The 16826-nt window shown below is 42.1% G+C and overlaps 1 protein-coding gene across 4 annotated transcripts in view; it reads right to left on the reverse strand.

Annotated features, from left to right (window-relative positions):
- Positions 1 to 16826, reverse strand: part of COG2 (component of oligomeric golgi complex 2) — a 54136-nt gene that overhangs the window by 6061 nt on the left and 31249 nt on the right. For 3 of the 4 annotated variants that reach the window (XM_043511344.1, XM_038396858.2, XM_038396859.2), the window contains 6 exons: positions 12535 to 12674; positions 10965 to 11026; positions 9419 to 9570; positions 5246 to 5443; positions 4240 to 4312; positions 3402 to 3544 (listed from right to left, as the gene is read on the reverse strand). In XM_043511344.1, coding sequence (XP_043367279.1) covers positions 3402 to 3544; positions 4240 to 4312; positions 5246 to 5443; positions 9419 to 9570; positions 10965 to 11026; positions 12535 to 12674 — 768 coding nt within the window. The remainder of the gene's footprint in view (positions 1 to 3401; positions 3545 to 4239; positions 4313 to 5245; positions 5444 to 9418; positions 9571 to 10964; positions 11027 to 12534; positions 12675 to 16826) is intronic. The other variant, XM_043511345.1, reaches the window with a different exon arrangement.

Here is a 16826-nt window from a genome sequence, read left to right on the forward strand (position 1 = left end):
GGGAAAGTGGCATAGGCAATCTTTCCCTCCCTTCCCCTATTTGTCCTTTAATAGCATTAGACAGAATCTTGTGGGTGAGAGCGAATAGCTGGTAAAGAGCGGTGAAGTGTGTGTACATTTCAGCAACTGTGGGGCGGCAGAATAAACGTGTGTGTTAATGGGGAGAACTGGGGCATTGCTGAAAGAGGCAGAGTTCAGACTGCATGGGCAACCTTAACTCTGCATTTCCTGATTTTCAGAAGTTTGAATTTTGCTTAACTCAGTGTTCTGCAAAGGAATGACACATTGCCAAGCAAGCCTCACTTTGCCTTAACAGAGTTTTTGCCATTGAATCTCCTACTTTTGAGAACAGGAAAAGATGCAACTGGCAGGAGTCAGTTGTCACCTAGGCAGTTGTATGTATATCCCACAATTTGCGTATTGAGGCAAATCAGCCTATTGTCAGCAATCCCCACATGATGATGTACTCCGTGCAACTTCTGCAATCTTGTGACTCAGGAATTGTCCAGAAACTGCCACACATTTAACAGAACACTTTTCCCTCACTGGCCAAGGTATCTGTTCCACTACGTGTCTTTGGAAACACCACATTAATCTGCCCTGAGATCAGGAAGTAGTCATTTAATAAATTCTCTCATGTGGTATCATACTGACATGTACATGGATCAACCGGGCTTGACCACAGACCTCTGCCATTTGAGCTAATGGAGTGACAGGTAGCTGTAGTAGATAGTCATCCGCTATCTGGACCAGACTAGAGGGGGATGAGACACAATGCCAGGGAATTTCAGAGATATTTGCTGAGAGCACAGAAATGGTGAGACTCAGGAATTTTGGTTCCATTCCAGGCTCTGGAGGGCTGTGTGCTCTAATGGGCACAGAATTTTGAGAGTTTCCCGAGGCTTGACCCCTTCTGCCCCATGCCCCCAACTTGTCCCAGTCTTATCTTTTCCCTACCCTTGGCTCCTCATCCCAGTCCTACTCTCCTTGACCAGCCAGCCCTAGTCTTAGATACTTATATCGCCCCACTACCATAGCATCTGAGTGACTGACACTTTTTCGTGTATTTATCCTTACACCACCTCTGGCAAACCCCTATTTTTCAGAGAGACAACTGAGACTGACTAAATGTTTAGCCCAAGGTCACACAGGAAATGAAACCATGTCTCCTGAATCTCCCGCTAGCAAGGTGGATACAAATAATTGATTTTTTTTTAAATCTGATTTATTTAAATCAGATTTTTAAAAAGAATACCTTATTATAATTTAAACATCAAAATTAAAAAAAATATATGTCAGATTTCATTTTAAACAGGTTTAATACAAAATCTGTTAAGGCCTAAAATTATCACCTCCTCTTAAAACACTAAAATAAAACATAGGTATGCTGAATCCATGTGCCTCTAGTAACAGCTTTAAGTTAAAGGCTGCATTTCTATATAAAGACAGAATCGGGGGGAAAATATCTAACTTTCGAGGTTAAGCGTTGGAAATATGACAACAGGCCATGTACTGTTTTAAAGGCTTGATCCTGTTGGGGACCAAGGGGCTATGCTTCTGGATGCAAGAGACTGGCCAAGATAATCACTGGCATTGAGACCAGGCCTCTGACTCCAGGAGACACCAACAAAGATCATTAGGATCATTCACTGAGCCCACCTGAGGTCTCGTAGGCATGTTTTATAGCTTCTCCTTACCTGAGCTCTGAGTGGCTCAGTTCTCAATTTAAAGAAAATCACATCACTGAACTGGGGGAAGTCACTAGCTAAGCACCTGGAAATGCTAAACCAGCTATTGACAAGAGTAGCTGCTTCTGAAGGCACACACAGAATATTTTCTTCATTTGTGCAAATTCATTCAAAGTTGAAAAATCAATTGGGAGTTGAAAAAGTAGGAAAACTTGTCTCTTCCTTTCAGTCTATGAATAAAAATGAGGAGGGAGGGGATGAGATCTACTAGTTTTAAAAGATTGAAGGACAATTAAGTAACTTAGGAGACTGTCTCATTTTCAAGAGTGAGTAGGAACTTGTACTCCATTCATTTTCATTTAGGCATATTCAAAATTTTTCCTAGGCTGACCTGAAATAATCAATGTAATTCATTGATTGTAGTTAACCCCTCTATGTAATAAATTATTTACTTGTACATTAAATGTTTTGTTAAGAAGTTTATGTATCCAAAACATTTTACATAAACGTTTTAATAAAAATACATTGTATATGCTGTTTTATGTTTAATTAAATTCCAGTTACCATCCTAATGCAGCTTGACAGAAATCATGAGCAAAAACTGAATTATCTGGAAAATAAGCAATATATGATTCACCATTTTCTAACATACTAAAAATGTACAATTAAAAAAATCTGAAAATAATAAGCTACATAAATGGTTAAATAAATGTACATAGTTATAGAGTACCATCCTAGATAGCAAAAAGATGTACCAAATATAGTGAAGGCTCTATTCAGTAGTAAATCAACAGAGGATGTTATGAAGACCAAGACACTAACAGGGTTCCAAAAAAAACTAAATACATTCATGGAAGATAGGTCCATCAATGACTATTAGCCATGCTGGATAGGATGGTGTCCCTAGCCTCTGTTTGACAGAAACTGGGAATGGCAACAGGGGATGGATCACTTGATGATTACTTGTGCTGTTCATTCCCTCTGGGGCACCTGGCATTGGCCACTGTCAGAACACATGATACTGGGATAGATGGACCTTTGGTCTAACCCAGTATGGCCATTCTTATGTTTTAATGGTTATATCAACCAATGAGAATGCACCTTTCTTTAGAAAATAACTGAAGTACAAATGGAAAAATTGATTAAAATTGATTTAAATCAAGGTTTCCCCCACTCAAAAGAAAATAAATTCATGAAATGAACAGGCTTGACAGCATCAGTTACTAAAGCTCTCTATTTGTCCACAAAACAGGTACAATCATACCTAGCCATTATGCTTACAACTTGGACTTAGGACAAGACAGGTGAGGGGTCTGTGGAGAACAGGACCAAATCTAAGGATGAGAGGGCAGATCAATTTCCATATTGTTTCCAATCTGCCCTGACAATGGTGCCAACAGCTGCAGTAGTGTTTTGCCTCAAGGGCACTTGCTACTTGAAACCAACTGTTCTCTAGGACACTTAAGAGTGACAGCAGGTTTTAGCAACTACTGTCACACTTTAAGAGCCAAGTATGGTATTTTTTCTTAAAGACCATATTAAAGTTCTCTTGAGTGTGGCAAGAATGAAATGGTGGCAGGAATTAAACAGTCACAAAGTAGGGATATTTGTGAGCAGCTATAGATAGGTGTGGTAGAAACCTTGAATACATCAGCTGGTTGTATTCCCAGCCTTTCATGAGAACACTTCTTTTCACATGAGATCAGCACTGACCTTATTGGTTCTTCTATAGTGTCTTGGTACTTCTAGTGCGCTTTTCAGATAACTGAAGCAGGACTCACTCAAATCCTGAATAATCTTATTATTCAAGGTAGGCATGGAGGCTGATAAAGAAGCCTGAGAGTCTTCCAAGGCTCCTGTTGAATTACAAATGTGGAAGCTGAAACTAAGCTACACTGCCAAGCCTCAGACATAAGCAAATTTGTGCAACCCTTCCCATCCCCACTCCATACATATCCTAGAACATGATGTATTGTAACAGACATTTCTGATATTATTTCGGCAATCAAATCCTATATTTAACATTACACAGCTTAGGAAATAGTTACTAAAAGTCCATTTCACAGCCAGAAGAAAAAAGTGAGGGGTGAGGGAGATGTTCATCAGATTAATTGCTTTCTAGTGTTGGTAATAGTAGAGATGAGACACACTATTTTCTGCTGAATGCAACCGATGAAGTGAGCTGTAGCTCACGAAAGCTTATGCTCAAATAAATTTGTTAGTCTCTAAAGTGCCACAAGTCCTCCTTTTCTTTTTGCGAATACAGACTAACATGGCTGCTACTCTGAAACGTGTCACAAAGTTCAGAATCAGATACAAACTCTCCCGAAGTTCAGCAGAATTTTTTTCCAGCTCTGAAGCTCCCACTCAGGACTATTTCTAATTAACTGTTCTAGTCCCAATTAGATTTTAAAGAACTGTCAAACGGTAGTACAGGTTTTTTTTTTTTTAAAACTCTTACTTGTAAATATTACAAGAATATATTATATATATAAAAAAAATGTTTTCCCTTTGTTTCCCCAAATGTCTAAAATCAAATTCCCAGCTTTACCTGTGATGCAGGATATATTCTTGAAGCCAATCATTTCAAGTTTTGGTTTGATAATTTCCAAGAGTTTAGGAAGCTAAACAAAAACAGATATGCATACAACCATTGTTATTTCATAGAGAATCATAGAATATCAGGATTGGAAGGGACCTCAGGAGATCATCTAGTCCAACCCCCTGCTATGAACATATATGGGTTAATTCTCTCAAGGTCTGGAAGTCTCCCATACATTAAAAGGAGAGACTGTGTTATGTTTAAATACTGGGTATATTTTTACTGACTATTAAATGGGAATCAACAAGACCAGAATACATTACATACCCAAGAAAATGGCATTAAGCATTTGGTGCCCTCCCCCCACCATGGCCCTTCAAGGCAAAACATTAGAATTAACGAAACACCATATTACTCAGATAACAAGCTGGCTCCTTCAAAGGTTTTAGGAAGTTCAGTTTAATCAAGAGCACAGGAGACCCTTCAAGCAGATCTGTACAACCCAACCACCTGTGAGATTTAGAATTTTGCTTTAAACTCATTGTTACCAGTAAAATCTTGCTGAGGCTCAAAGGTTAAAACAGTAAATATTTGTTTAGATCAGAAATAGCACTGCCCCAGTCTTGCACCTCTCCTTGTGTGAATGATGAACAGCAAGGACCTGGTGTTCAGGGGCACAGTGCAAAATCAGGCTTCATGTTTTGAGCTAACTGGTGCCAAAAGTGGACGGAAAAATCTGGTTTCAGCAGCCAGTGCAATAGCTGCTAAAAATTCATTTTACTGAAAAACTAGACTCCTTAATTACCTGTACCTGGACTGGTATCTCTGTAACCAATCATATCTGAATAAAAACAACACAGCCTCCCTAAAGCTTTGTTGCTTGTGATGCCTCCCATACTTCGACTATGCTAGTTTCAGCACTGGTAAATATTTAAGATGTTGTGAGCAATATGCCAAACAGTATTGACATGTGGTAAATGAAAATGTTCTTGTATGTATAGTAGTATGTACTAACCTGCTCCTTAAGTCTATCCAAATCTGCAGCAATATACACCAACTGAGTATTGGATATAGAAGGTAAACGCTGTGTTTCTGGAGTGCCATTTCCCTGGTCCTCACTGGGATTTGGGTTTACAGAGGATTCCTTGCTACTGGTTGCCACAGGTTTTTTGTTGTCCTTTGTACTTTCATTGGAGATGGGCCTGAGCAAAAGCTGTAGTAGCCAAATAAGAAATGAACTTCAGTCTTTGAGAAGATAGTTACAGCTGAGCTCAAAATTGCAATGTATAAAGTCTTCCGCAAATTTTTCCCCAACACAGTACAACATTTGCAGAATGTTAAGCATCTAAGTTTCTATTCTGCCTTGTTGTACTTGGTTTACATAGGGTGGTGTTTTTTTTTTTTTAATATTAACAAAAGGCCGCAGAATATCTAACATTTTACAGCATCATCTCAAGACCCTGGTGTGTAAAAATCAATGTCCTTAAAGAGATCTATGTAACAGAATCTGTTCTTTGGGCCAAAGTCCATAAAATGAGGTGATGACAATCAAACCACTGTGTCTGGTTTAGATTGCAGAGACTGGGAGAAGAATAAAAATTGAAAACTTGACTATGCTTTTTCATTTCACAAAGGATGTTGCAATTTTCACTCCTAAAAATGTTATTCCTGTGAACATTAGGGGTTCCACTGGCTGATTTCCCCAGCAGTATAGTGACACTGTAAACAATACTGCCATTTTTCAGTTGCAACATAGAAGAATTGAAGCATGAGTATCAGTCTCATTATAATGACTTGAGAGGAGATAACTCTGTGAATGGGTTGTCTCTTTATAGCACCTTAGAGACTAACAAATTTATTTGAGCATAAGCTTTCGTGAGCTACAGCTAACTTCATTGGATGCATTCAGCGGAAAATACAGTGGGAAGATTTATATACACAGAGAACATGAAACAATGGGTATTACCATACACACTGTAAGGAGAATGATCACTTAAGATGAGCTATTACCACAGGAGAGCGGAGCGGGGCGGGGCAGGGAAGAAAACCTTTGGTAGTGATAATCAAGGTGGGCCATTTCCAGCAGTTGACAAGAATGTCTGAGGAACAGTGGGAGAGGGTGGGGGGAGGTGAATAACATGGGGAAATAGTTTTACTTTGTGTAACGAGTCATCCACTCCCAGTCTCTATTCAAGCCTAAGCTAATTGTATCCAGTTTGCAAATTAATTCCAATTCAGCAGTCTCTCATTGGAGTCTGTTTTTGCAGTTTTTTTGTTGAAGAATAGCCACTCTTAGGTCTGTATTCCAGTGACCAGAGAGACTGAAGTGTTCTCCGAATGGTTTTTGAATGTTATAATTCTTGATGTCTGATTTGTGTCCATTTATTCTTTTACATAGAGACTGTCCAGTTTGACCAATGTACATGGCAGAGGAGCACTGCTGGCACATGATGGCATATATCACATTGGTAGATGCGCAGGTGAACGAGCCTCTGATAGTGTGGCTGATGTGATTAGGCCCTATGATGATGTCCCCTGAATAGATATGTGGGCACAGCTGGCAATGGGCTTTGTTGCAGGGATAGGTTCCTGGGTTAGTGGTTCTGTTGTGTGGTTGCTGGTGAGTATTTGCTTCAGGTTGGAGGGCTGTCTGTAAGCAAGGACTGGCCTGTCTCCCAAGATCTGAGAGAGTGATGGGTCGTCCTTCAGGATAGGTTGTAGATCCTTGATGATGCGTTGGAGAGGTTTTAGTTGGGGGCTGAAGGTGATGGCTAGTGGCGTTCTATTTTCTTTGTTTGGCCTGTCCTGTAGTAGGTGACTTCTGGGTACTCTTCTGGCTCTGTCAATGTGTTTCTTCACTTCAGCAGGTGGGTACTGTAGTTGTAAGAACCCCAGGTCAGGGTTCCAGGGGGTGTGTCTGTGCGGATTTGTTCTTGTGCTTTTTCAGGGAGTTTCTTGAGAAAATGTTGTAGTTTCTTTTCGTAACCCTCAGTAGGATCTATCTGCTACCCAAGATCCATAAACCTAGAAATCCTGGATGCCCCATCATCTCAGGCATTGGCACCTTGACAGCAGGATTGTCTGGCTATATAGACTCCCACCTCAGGCCCTACGCTACAAGCACTCCCAGCTATCTTCGAGACACCACTGACTTCCTGAGGAAACTACAATCCATCGGTGATCTTCCTGAAAACACCATCCTGGCCACTATGGATGTAGAAGCTCTCTACACCAACATTCCACGCAAAGATGGACTACAAGCCGTCAGGAACAGTATCCCCGATAACGTCACGGCTAACCTGGCAGCTGAACTTTGTGACTTTGTCCTCACCCATAACTATTTCACATTTGGGGACAATGTATACCTTCAAATCAGCAGCACTGCGATGGGTACCCACATGGCCTCAGAGTATGCCAACATTTTTATGGCTGACTTAGAACAATGCTTCCTCAGCTCTCGTCCCCTAATGCCCCTGCTCTACTTGGTCTACATTCATGACATCATCATCTGGACCCATGGAAAAGAAGCCCTTGAGGAATTCCACCATGATTTCAACAATTTCCATCCCACCATCAACCTCAGCCTGGACCAGACCACACAAGAGACCCACTTCCTGGACACTATGGTGCTAATAAGCGATGGTCACATAAACAGCACCCTATACCGGAAACCTACTGACCGCTATTCCTACCTACATGCCTCCAGCTTTCACCCAGATCACACCACACGATCCATTGTCTACAGCCAAGCTCTACGAAACAACCGCATTTGCTCCAACCCCTCAGACAGAGCAAACACCTACAAGATCGCTATCAAGCATTCTTACAACTACAATACCCACCTGCTGAAGTGAAGAAACAGATGGACAGAGCCAGAAGAGTACCCACAAGTCACCTACTACGGGACATGCCCAACAAAGAAAATAACAGAACGCCACTAGCCATCACCTTCAGCCCCCAACTAAAACCTCTCCAACGCATCATCAAGGATCTACAACCTATCCTGAAGGACGACCCATCGCTCTCTCAGATCTTGGGAGACAGGCCAGTCCTTGCTTACAGACAGCCCTCCAACCTGAAACAAATACTCACCAGCAACCACACACCACACAACAGAACCACTAACCCAGGAACCTATCCCTGCAACAATGCCCGTTGCCAACTGTGTCCACATACCTATTCAGGGGACACATTCATAGGGCCTAATCACATCAGCCACACTATCAGAGGCTCATTCACCTGCGCATCTACCAATGTGATACATGCCATCATGTGCCAGCAGTGCCCCTCTGCCATGTACATTGGTCAAACTGGACAGTCTCTATGTAAAAGAATAAATGGACACAAATCAGACATCAAGAATTATAACATTCAAAAACCAGTCGGAGAACATTTCAGTCTCCCTGGTCACTCGATTACAGACCTAAAAGTGGCTATTCTTCAACAAAAAAACTTCAAAAACAGACTCCAACAAGAGACTGAATTCGAATTAATTTACAAACTGGATACGATTAACTTAGGCTTGAATAGAGACTGGGAGTGGATGGGTCATTACACAAAGTAAAACTATTTCCCCATGTTATTCACTCCCTCCCCCTGACCCCCCCCCACTGTTCCTCAGACGTTCTTGTCAACTGCTGGAAATGGCCCACCTTGATTGTCACGACAAAAGGTTTTCTTCCTCCCCTCCCCCCCCACCCCGCTCACCCGGTGGTAATAGCTCATCTTAAGTGATCACTCTCCTTACAGTGTGTATGGTAACACCCATTGTTTCATGTTCTCTGTGTATATAAATCTCCCCACTGTATTTTCCACTGAATGCCTCTGATGAAGTGAGCTGTAGCTCACGAAAGCTTATGCTCAAATAAACTTGTTAGTCTCTAAGGTGCCACAAGTACTCCTTTTCTTTTTGTGAATACAGACTAACATGGCTGCTACTCTGAAACCTGTCTTTATAGCACTTTTTCATATAAGTAATGATTCAAGATAGTTCCTGACAGTGACCATTAACATTCTTTTGCAATATCTTTTTTAGTTTTAAGGCTCTATTTAAACTGCACTTGATACACATTTCTTAGTCTAAAAGGTACTAATATATTAGAAATTATCGATTTAAACTGAACACATTTCATTTGTTATGTATATGCCATCAATAAGTATCAACTGCATAAGCATGTAGTTCTCTTACCTCATTAATGAACACAGAGTAGCGTGCTAAAATTTGCAGTGTAAATTTCCATAGGCGGTGTGCTAATAATGGTAAAAACATCTGATCTGACCAACACTTCAGAAGACTCACCCATACCAGGTGAGTGGCCAAAAGGCAATATGAGCTTCCAGCTAAAAAAATAATTAGGGGATAATGCTTATATTACTAATCATGATTTAACATCTTGTTTTGAAAATTTATTTTTCAAAGCTTATGGAACTGTACTTTTACTGTTAATTTTTTTAAATCAAAATACTTTGAACTTTAAAAATGACTTCAAAATGGTTTTCATCATCACCAAGATAATTTACCAAAATTGTTTAAAGCCAAATTTTTAGTATCAGACCTACTTTCCCCTGGATCAAGTGTCCATTAACATTGAATAAATGTGCAACACAAAGGTGACATAAGAATCTTGCCCTTCGTTCAACTACATTGTTTCTATATTTACTGACTATCCACCTAATAGGATAACTAAAACTAGTTCTGAAAATGTTATCTTATCAGGTTTCACAAGGTACATTAAAAAAATTAAGTTGACTGAGTGCATGAAAGTTGCCAATCAGAGCAGCAACTGTTCTATGTCCTGACAACACAATGCAATAAACAGCAGCTGTTATCACTGTTTGGTACTAAAGGAGTGTTAAGTTCAATAAGTAACAGCTATAATTACATGAATACTTTTAAAGCAGTTTTGGCAATAGTTATACAGTTTGCAAATGAATAGTACTTAGCTCTCAATCTGTACATGCTTTTCATTTAGTTTCTAAGATAATGCATAAATCCTAGAAACAAAGGCAACATGCCCCATATCTCCAACTCTGCTGTCCTATTTTCTCATAATCTTTAGTCCTATGCTTAGAAAATTTGTTGTTTTATACAGATTATAGAGACTAATTCCATTAAAAAAACAAAACAAAAAAACCACTTTCACTGCCTTTAATGTTTCTTTTAAAAGGCCCTGTACGTTTCTCTCCTGGCTCTTCCAACAGCACCAGTCCTTTTCCTCCATTCCTATTTAATATGTTCTGCCTTCTAATTCACTCAATAGATTATAAATTCACTTTTCCAGTCTCCTAATTCACTAAATAGATATGAATTCATTGCTCCTGTCTAATTTCTGGCCAGTGTAGCAGACAAATGACTCCTAGAGTTGATGCCTATACTGCTGAGATTAGTAAGTGCATTTGCTGCTTAGAAATGGTCATTTCGTCCTCACTTTCATAACTGTAGTGTTCTGAATAGGAAAGATGTTCGCTCCAATAGCATGGCATAATTTTTAATTGCATCTTCTAGGAGACCTACAGCAATTTAGATCCCTCATCTCATTTGTATAAATCAGGTACCACTATTTCTATTAATGAGTTGGTCTAGCCCCTTAATTGACTTACCAGGAAAAAGACTGACATGATTTTAAGATCTAAAGCTTTGTGTGACTGATTACTCTAACAGTCACCATCACTACCTGGAAACAGTTTTATTTACACAATAAAAAGTTTTACAAGTTTTAGTAAAGGAAGTTTACCTGGTGCCTCTTCTAGGCTATCTGAAAGTGCAGCTTCTAAGGCTCCTGCTACCTCTCTAAATCTGACAGAAAGAAACAAATATTGTTCAGTATTACAAGTTACGATTATTTAAATTGGTGTCTAAACATGCCTTATGCTATAAGCTATATAAAGAAAGAAGGTGTGGATTTTGTTTGGGGAGATTTATTTTGGTTTTTACTTAGTTTGATCCCTAACTGGAAAGCATTTAAAAAGAGAAATAATGGAATTTTCCAAGCAGAAATGAAGTGGGGCAAGTGGGAAAGAGATTCAAGTTATAATCTTAAACATCCTGTAAAAAGCAGCAAGTTTGAGGACGATTCAGTGTCTATAAGAAGAAACACTAACTTGTTTACTTTATTGCTTTCACACTGAAAAAGTCAACACATTGTCTCACTTCTTACATTTGCTTTAGTTAACCTTCAGGTAGGTCACATGATCATGGTGCCTGTAACTTTCTGCATGTTTGCTAATGAACAGTGAGTGGCACAAGGTCCTGCAAACAGTTCTGTACCTGATAAAAATCAATAGTTCCTCCCTTGATTTGGATACCCTGACCTCATTTTTTTTTTTTTAAACTACAAAAACTTTGGGGGTTAGTACTGAAAACTTTCAATTCTCATTTCAACATACATTACCTAAACAGAGTACACAGCCCAAAGATACGTATCTGTTCAATAGCTACACAACACGGCATACAACAAAGGCTTTGGACAGGCACCCATAGATGGATATTTAAGAGATTATGCAAGGGCAATTCACACCTCTTACCATCTGAGCTCAATGGGGGAGGGGGGGTAGGAGAGAGAGAGAGAGAGAGAGAAGAGAAGTATACCAGGTTGTAAATATAGGAGACAATCTGAGACAAAGAGCTTCTGGTGGGATGAAACTGACACTCTCAGGGAGGGGACACTGTTTGTTGGGAGACAGTAAGAGAGACGTTCCCAGGTTCTCTGCCAAGGGATGACAAGCCTCTAGGTAAGACAGATGTGTGTAGACCTTTATTTTACAAATTCCTTATTTCTTATGCTATACTTCATTCTTACTGTTAAGATTACACAACTATTTATTTTTATCTTAGAGCTTTTAAAAAACAGAACTTTACCATGATAACAAGTTTATTAAGCATTCCACCAGTCTTGCAAAAATTCTATTAAATCTACATTCTTTCTAATTCCAGGAAGAAGGTAAGCAGAGACTGAACTATAGAAAATGCACAAGGTTTGAAAACTAGTCTAGACCAGTCCCTGGCAGTCTCATCAGCAGTGAGACTCTGTACCAACTTCACCATAACTCTAACTGTTTTTCTGGCTTCTCTAACTCAGTGAAAGTAGTATAAAATAATTACATGCCCTGGTAACCAGTTGCAGTATCCATGCTTTTTCTTCAGATTTATTTACATTTTGGCTTCTACATTTTAAGAAAGCTGCTTTTACGTGACAAGTACAGCTCCCAGGGATGGAGGAGCTTTGGTTGTGGGCTACATTCTTTTACCATGGCTAAACTTCGCTTTTGCTTCCTTCCTTCCAAGTAAATAAATCAAATACTGACCTTATTTGGAAATAAACAGGCAAATTCCACTTATTGTTAAAGCTGAGGTAGGCAGGATGCAATCTTAATCTTTTCACGCTTGCCTGCGATCCACACTGTCGTTCAAATCTCTGTATAAAATCCATGCTTATAGTGTATCTCTGTATGAAGAAAAAACATATTCTGACTACTATAATTCAGAGTTTCCTATTAAATAGTCAAGACTGTATGCTGATTCTATTGTGTGGTCTATAAAGATTATAGTTGTACTCATTTCTCAAAGTCAGTTGACACTACCCCAACTTTCTAATCTCCATAGGTATGTCTACACTGCAAAAACACCACTCATGGCAGTGATCTCAGAGCCTGAGACTACAGACTTGAGCTGAAGCTTCAGTTCTAAAAACAGCCATGTAGATGTTACCACTTAGGCTGGAGCTTGGGCTCTGAAACCCAGGGAGGGGGTGGGTTTCAGAACACAAGCAGGAACATCTACATGGCCATTCTTAGCACCATAGCATGAGCCCCATGAGTCTGAGTCTATAAATCCTGGCTCAGAGACACACTGCCACAGGATTTATTTTGTAGTGTAGACATACCACATAAGGCCAGAGCCTGGGTTGCAATGGAACTGAAGCAATCATACAGTTTATTCTATGGTGAAGGGAAATGAGACTGACCCCTTCACCATGAATTATGCTATGAGTGTGCAAGCTCCACAGCTACACCTCCCTTTCATTGGCGCTCCGTACTTGTCCAAGTACACTGAACTAACAACTCAGAGGTGCTCCAGGACTTGTGAGCTGACTCAGGGTCTGGAAATGGAAGAAGAGAAGCTCCCACGTTGCTCAGTGTTAGGAGAAGAGGAAGGTGGGAGCAGGTGGTGATTGTGGGACAGTGTCAGTGCCAGGCATGTAGGGATAAAGCTGTGAAGTAGGAACGGAATGAACTGGTGTGGGAAGGGAAGGAGGAGAGAATTTGAAACCAATTGATAGTATGAGGTTTAATTTGCACTATAGGTGTAATAAATTAGGCCCTTATTTTAGGAAGCTATCTTAGATGTTTTTGGCTGTATACAGATGTTTTACAAATAAGTAATTCAGAATAACCATCTAGACTACTTCCTTTCAGAGTTGTGTACCTCAAGTGGGATGTTTACAAGTACCTCAAAGCCATTCTGCATCCATTCTCAAAAATAAACTATTGTTAATGGACTCAAAGGGAATAAAGTATGTGATTCATCAAGACATACATTCTGTGTTTTGCAAGGCACAAAGCTAAGAACCACCTGAGGAAAAGGAGATGCATTCGGAGTAGCTCTTTGTTACTATACAACATTTATGCACTATTTCATTCAAAAAGAGTGACATTAATGTAATGTTAAGTGTGAGATATCTAACAGAAATTAGGAAATGCAGAGTTAAGGTTAAAATCTGTCCTCCTTGCTCATTCTTTAAAATATGGTCTCCATACCATACCATACCGTTTGCCAATAAATATGTAACAGAAGACAAATCTGAGTTTCTTAACAACCTTATATATAATAAGTTAAAGTACAACACATAGTCTGAGACTGGATCTAATTTACACATCTCACTGAGATTATTAAAATCAGAGCTGACGAAAACTGCTTCAGCAGTTCTATGATGGTTAAAGTTGAATTGGTATAACATTCTAAGCCACACTAGCTTTGAAGCCATCTAAAAAAACCTGAACAAACTTAAATGTAACTTAAAATACTGAACCAAATATATATGAACTTGGCTGGTTTTGCGTTAGACAGAATAAAACTAACATGAGTTAAAGACTACAAGACATAAGGGGTATGTCCACACTGCAATTAAAAACCTGCAGCTGGCCCAAGCCAGCTGACTCAAGCTCGTGGGGCTAGGGCTAAAAGGCTATTTAATTGTGGTGTAGACATGTGGGTTTGGGCTGCAGCCTGTCCTTCAGGCCCCAGTGAGGTTGGAGGCTGTGGCGTAGCTAGGTGGAGTGAACAGGGGCAGCGGACATAAAAAAAGGTACCCCCCGCTTGTACTCACCAGGTGGCGCTCTGGGTCCTCGGCAGCACTGAAGGCCCCCGCTGCCAATATGCCGCCGAGGACCCAGAGTGAGTGAAGGCCCCCACCACCAAGGACCTGGAGCACCTCCAGGTGAGTAAAAATTAAAAAAGGAGCCTATAAATTAAAAGGCGCCACTTGTGCTCAGAGGGGGAGCGGCCGCTCCCCCCGCCTACGCTACTGGTGGGAGGGTCCCAGAGCTCAGGTTGCAGCCCAAGACCAAACATCTACACCACAATTAAACAGCCCCTTAGTGCTAGCCAGCTGGCACGGGTCATTTTTCATTGCAGTGGAGACATAGCTTAAATGCCATTTCTTAGGCTAACCGTAGGGCAATGCACAGCAGTGCCATAAAACAGTCAACATACACAGAGTTAATGTGCCACAGTGGAATCTGAGATACTGCAGTATTTCCCTTAAAAAGGAAACTCTTGGATACTACTGATCGCTACTGAAAAATGTTGCCTTTATAATAACCACCACTGTGCAAGTAACACCATACACGCCCTCACCGCTTCTGATAGTGAAACTCCTGTATGTCCTTAACCCAGGGGTCGGCAACCTATGGCACATGTGCCAAAGACAGCATGCGAGCCAATTTTTAATGGCACGCTGCTGCCTGCCGAGTCCCAGCACTGCTCAGCCCGCTGCCGAAACCACGCCGGGACCCCGGCAGGCAGCAGCGTGCCATTAAAAATCCTGCCCGCCCCGTCCCGCTCTTCTCCATCCCATCCCGCCCCACCTCGCCAGCTGCCCCTACAATGCAGGCAAGCTCCCCCCTCCCCCGCCTCTTCCCCCAGCATGTTGGGTTCCTGCCCCTCCTCCTCTCCCTCCCCGCCACCGATCACCTGATGGTCCTTGCAAGGGAAGGGGAGAAGCGGAGTCGCAGCGCGCTCACTGCTCCGGGGAGGAGGTGGAGAAGAAGTGGGGGAGGGGGGTGGAATCAGGGCATATCCCCTCCAGCCCCCTGCTGTGAGCCGCTCTGGGCAGGGGGCTGGGAGCAACCCCACGACCCCAGCTCTTTGCCCCAGCCCTCTGCCCCAACTCTTGCACCCCCTCACACACACCCAGCCTCCTGCCCCAACACCTGCACCCCCTCACACACACCCAGCCTCCTGCCCCAACTCCTGCACCCCCCTCACACACACCCAGCCTCCTGCCCCAACTCCTGCACCCCCCTCACACACACCCCAGCCTCCTGCCCCGACTCCTGCACCCCCCCACATATCTCAGCCCCGACTCCAGTACCCTCACACATACCCAGCCCCCTCACACCCCATGTCCTGACTCTTGCACCCCCCATATTCCCACCCCCACCCTGAGCACCAAACGGGAGCTCCTGCACCCCCCGCACCAAATGGGAGCTGCCCAGGTAAGCACTCCACACTCAAACCCCAACCCTGAGCCCCCTCCCTCACTCTAGCTCCTAGCCAGACCCTACACCCCAACCCCGAGCTTGCTCCTTCATCCCCAGTCTTGTGCTCAGTGCACTCCCACCCTCAGCTCAGCGCAGAGAGAGAGAGAGGGGAAAAGAATGGGCTATAACCAGGGAGAAGGTAGGTACCCACTCTATGTGGGCAGGGCTGGGATCCCGGGCCGGCAACGGGCTGAGCGGGGCCGGCAGCCGGAACCCTGGCTGACAAGAGCTTGCAGACTGAACCCCAGACCGGCAGCGGGCTAAGTGGCAGCGGACAGAACTGCTCAGCCCGCTGCCAGTCTGGGGTCCAAGCTGCCAGCCCCACTCAGCCCGCTGCCGGTCTGGAGTTCTGGCTGCCAGCCCCTTGCCAGCCAGGGTCCCGGCTGCAGGCCCTGCTCAGCCTGCTGCTGGCCTAAGTGAACAGAACCCCAGGCTGGCAGCGGGCTGAGCGGGCCGGTGGTGTAAGATCAGCATTTTAATTTAATTTTAAATGAAGCTTTTTAAACATTTTGAAAACCTTGTTTACTTTACATACGACAATAGTTTAGTTATATAATATACAGACTTAGAGACCTAAAAAACGTGAAAATGTATTACTGGCACGTGAAACTTTTAATTAAAGTGAATAAATGAAGACTCGGCACATCACTTCTGAAAGGTTGCCAACCCCTGCCTTAACCAATCCCTGGGGCTGGCCATTGACCCAGATCTGTCTAAAAAGCAGTCATTGGCATTCTGGAATAAGTATCAATGAATCACACCACATTTCTGATTTGAACAGAGCATCTCTGCTGCAGTGCATTTGTAATGGTAGGACCTTTACCACATACTGCAGC

This window comes from Dermochelys coriacea, chromosome 3 (genome assembly GCF_009764565.3).
Source record: "Dermochelys coriacea isolate rDerCor1 chromosome 3, rDerCor1.pri.v4, whole genome shotgun sequence".
NCBI classification, from domain to species: Eukaryota; Metazoa; Chordata; order Testudines; family Dermochelyidae; genus Dermochelys; species Dermochelys coriacea.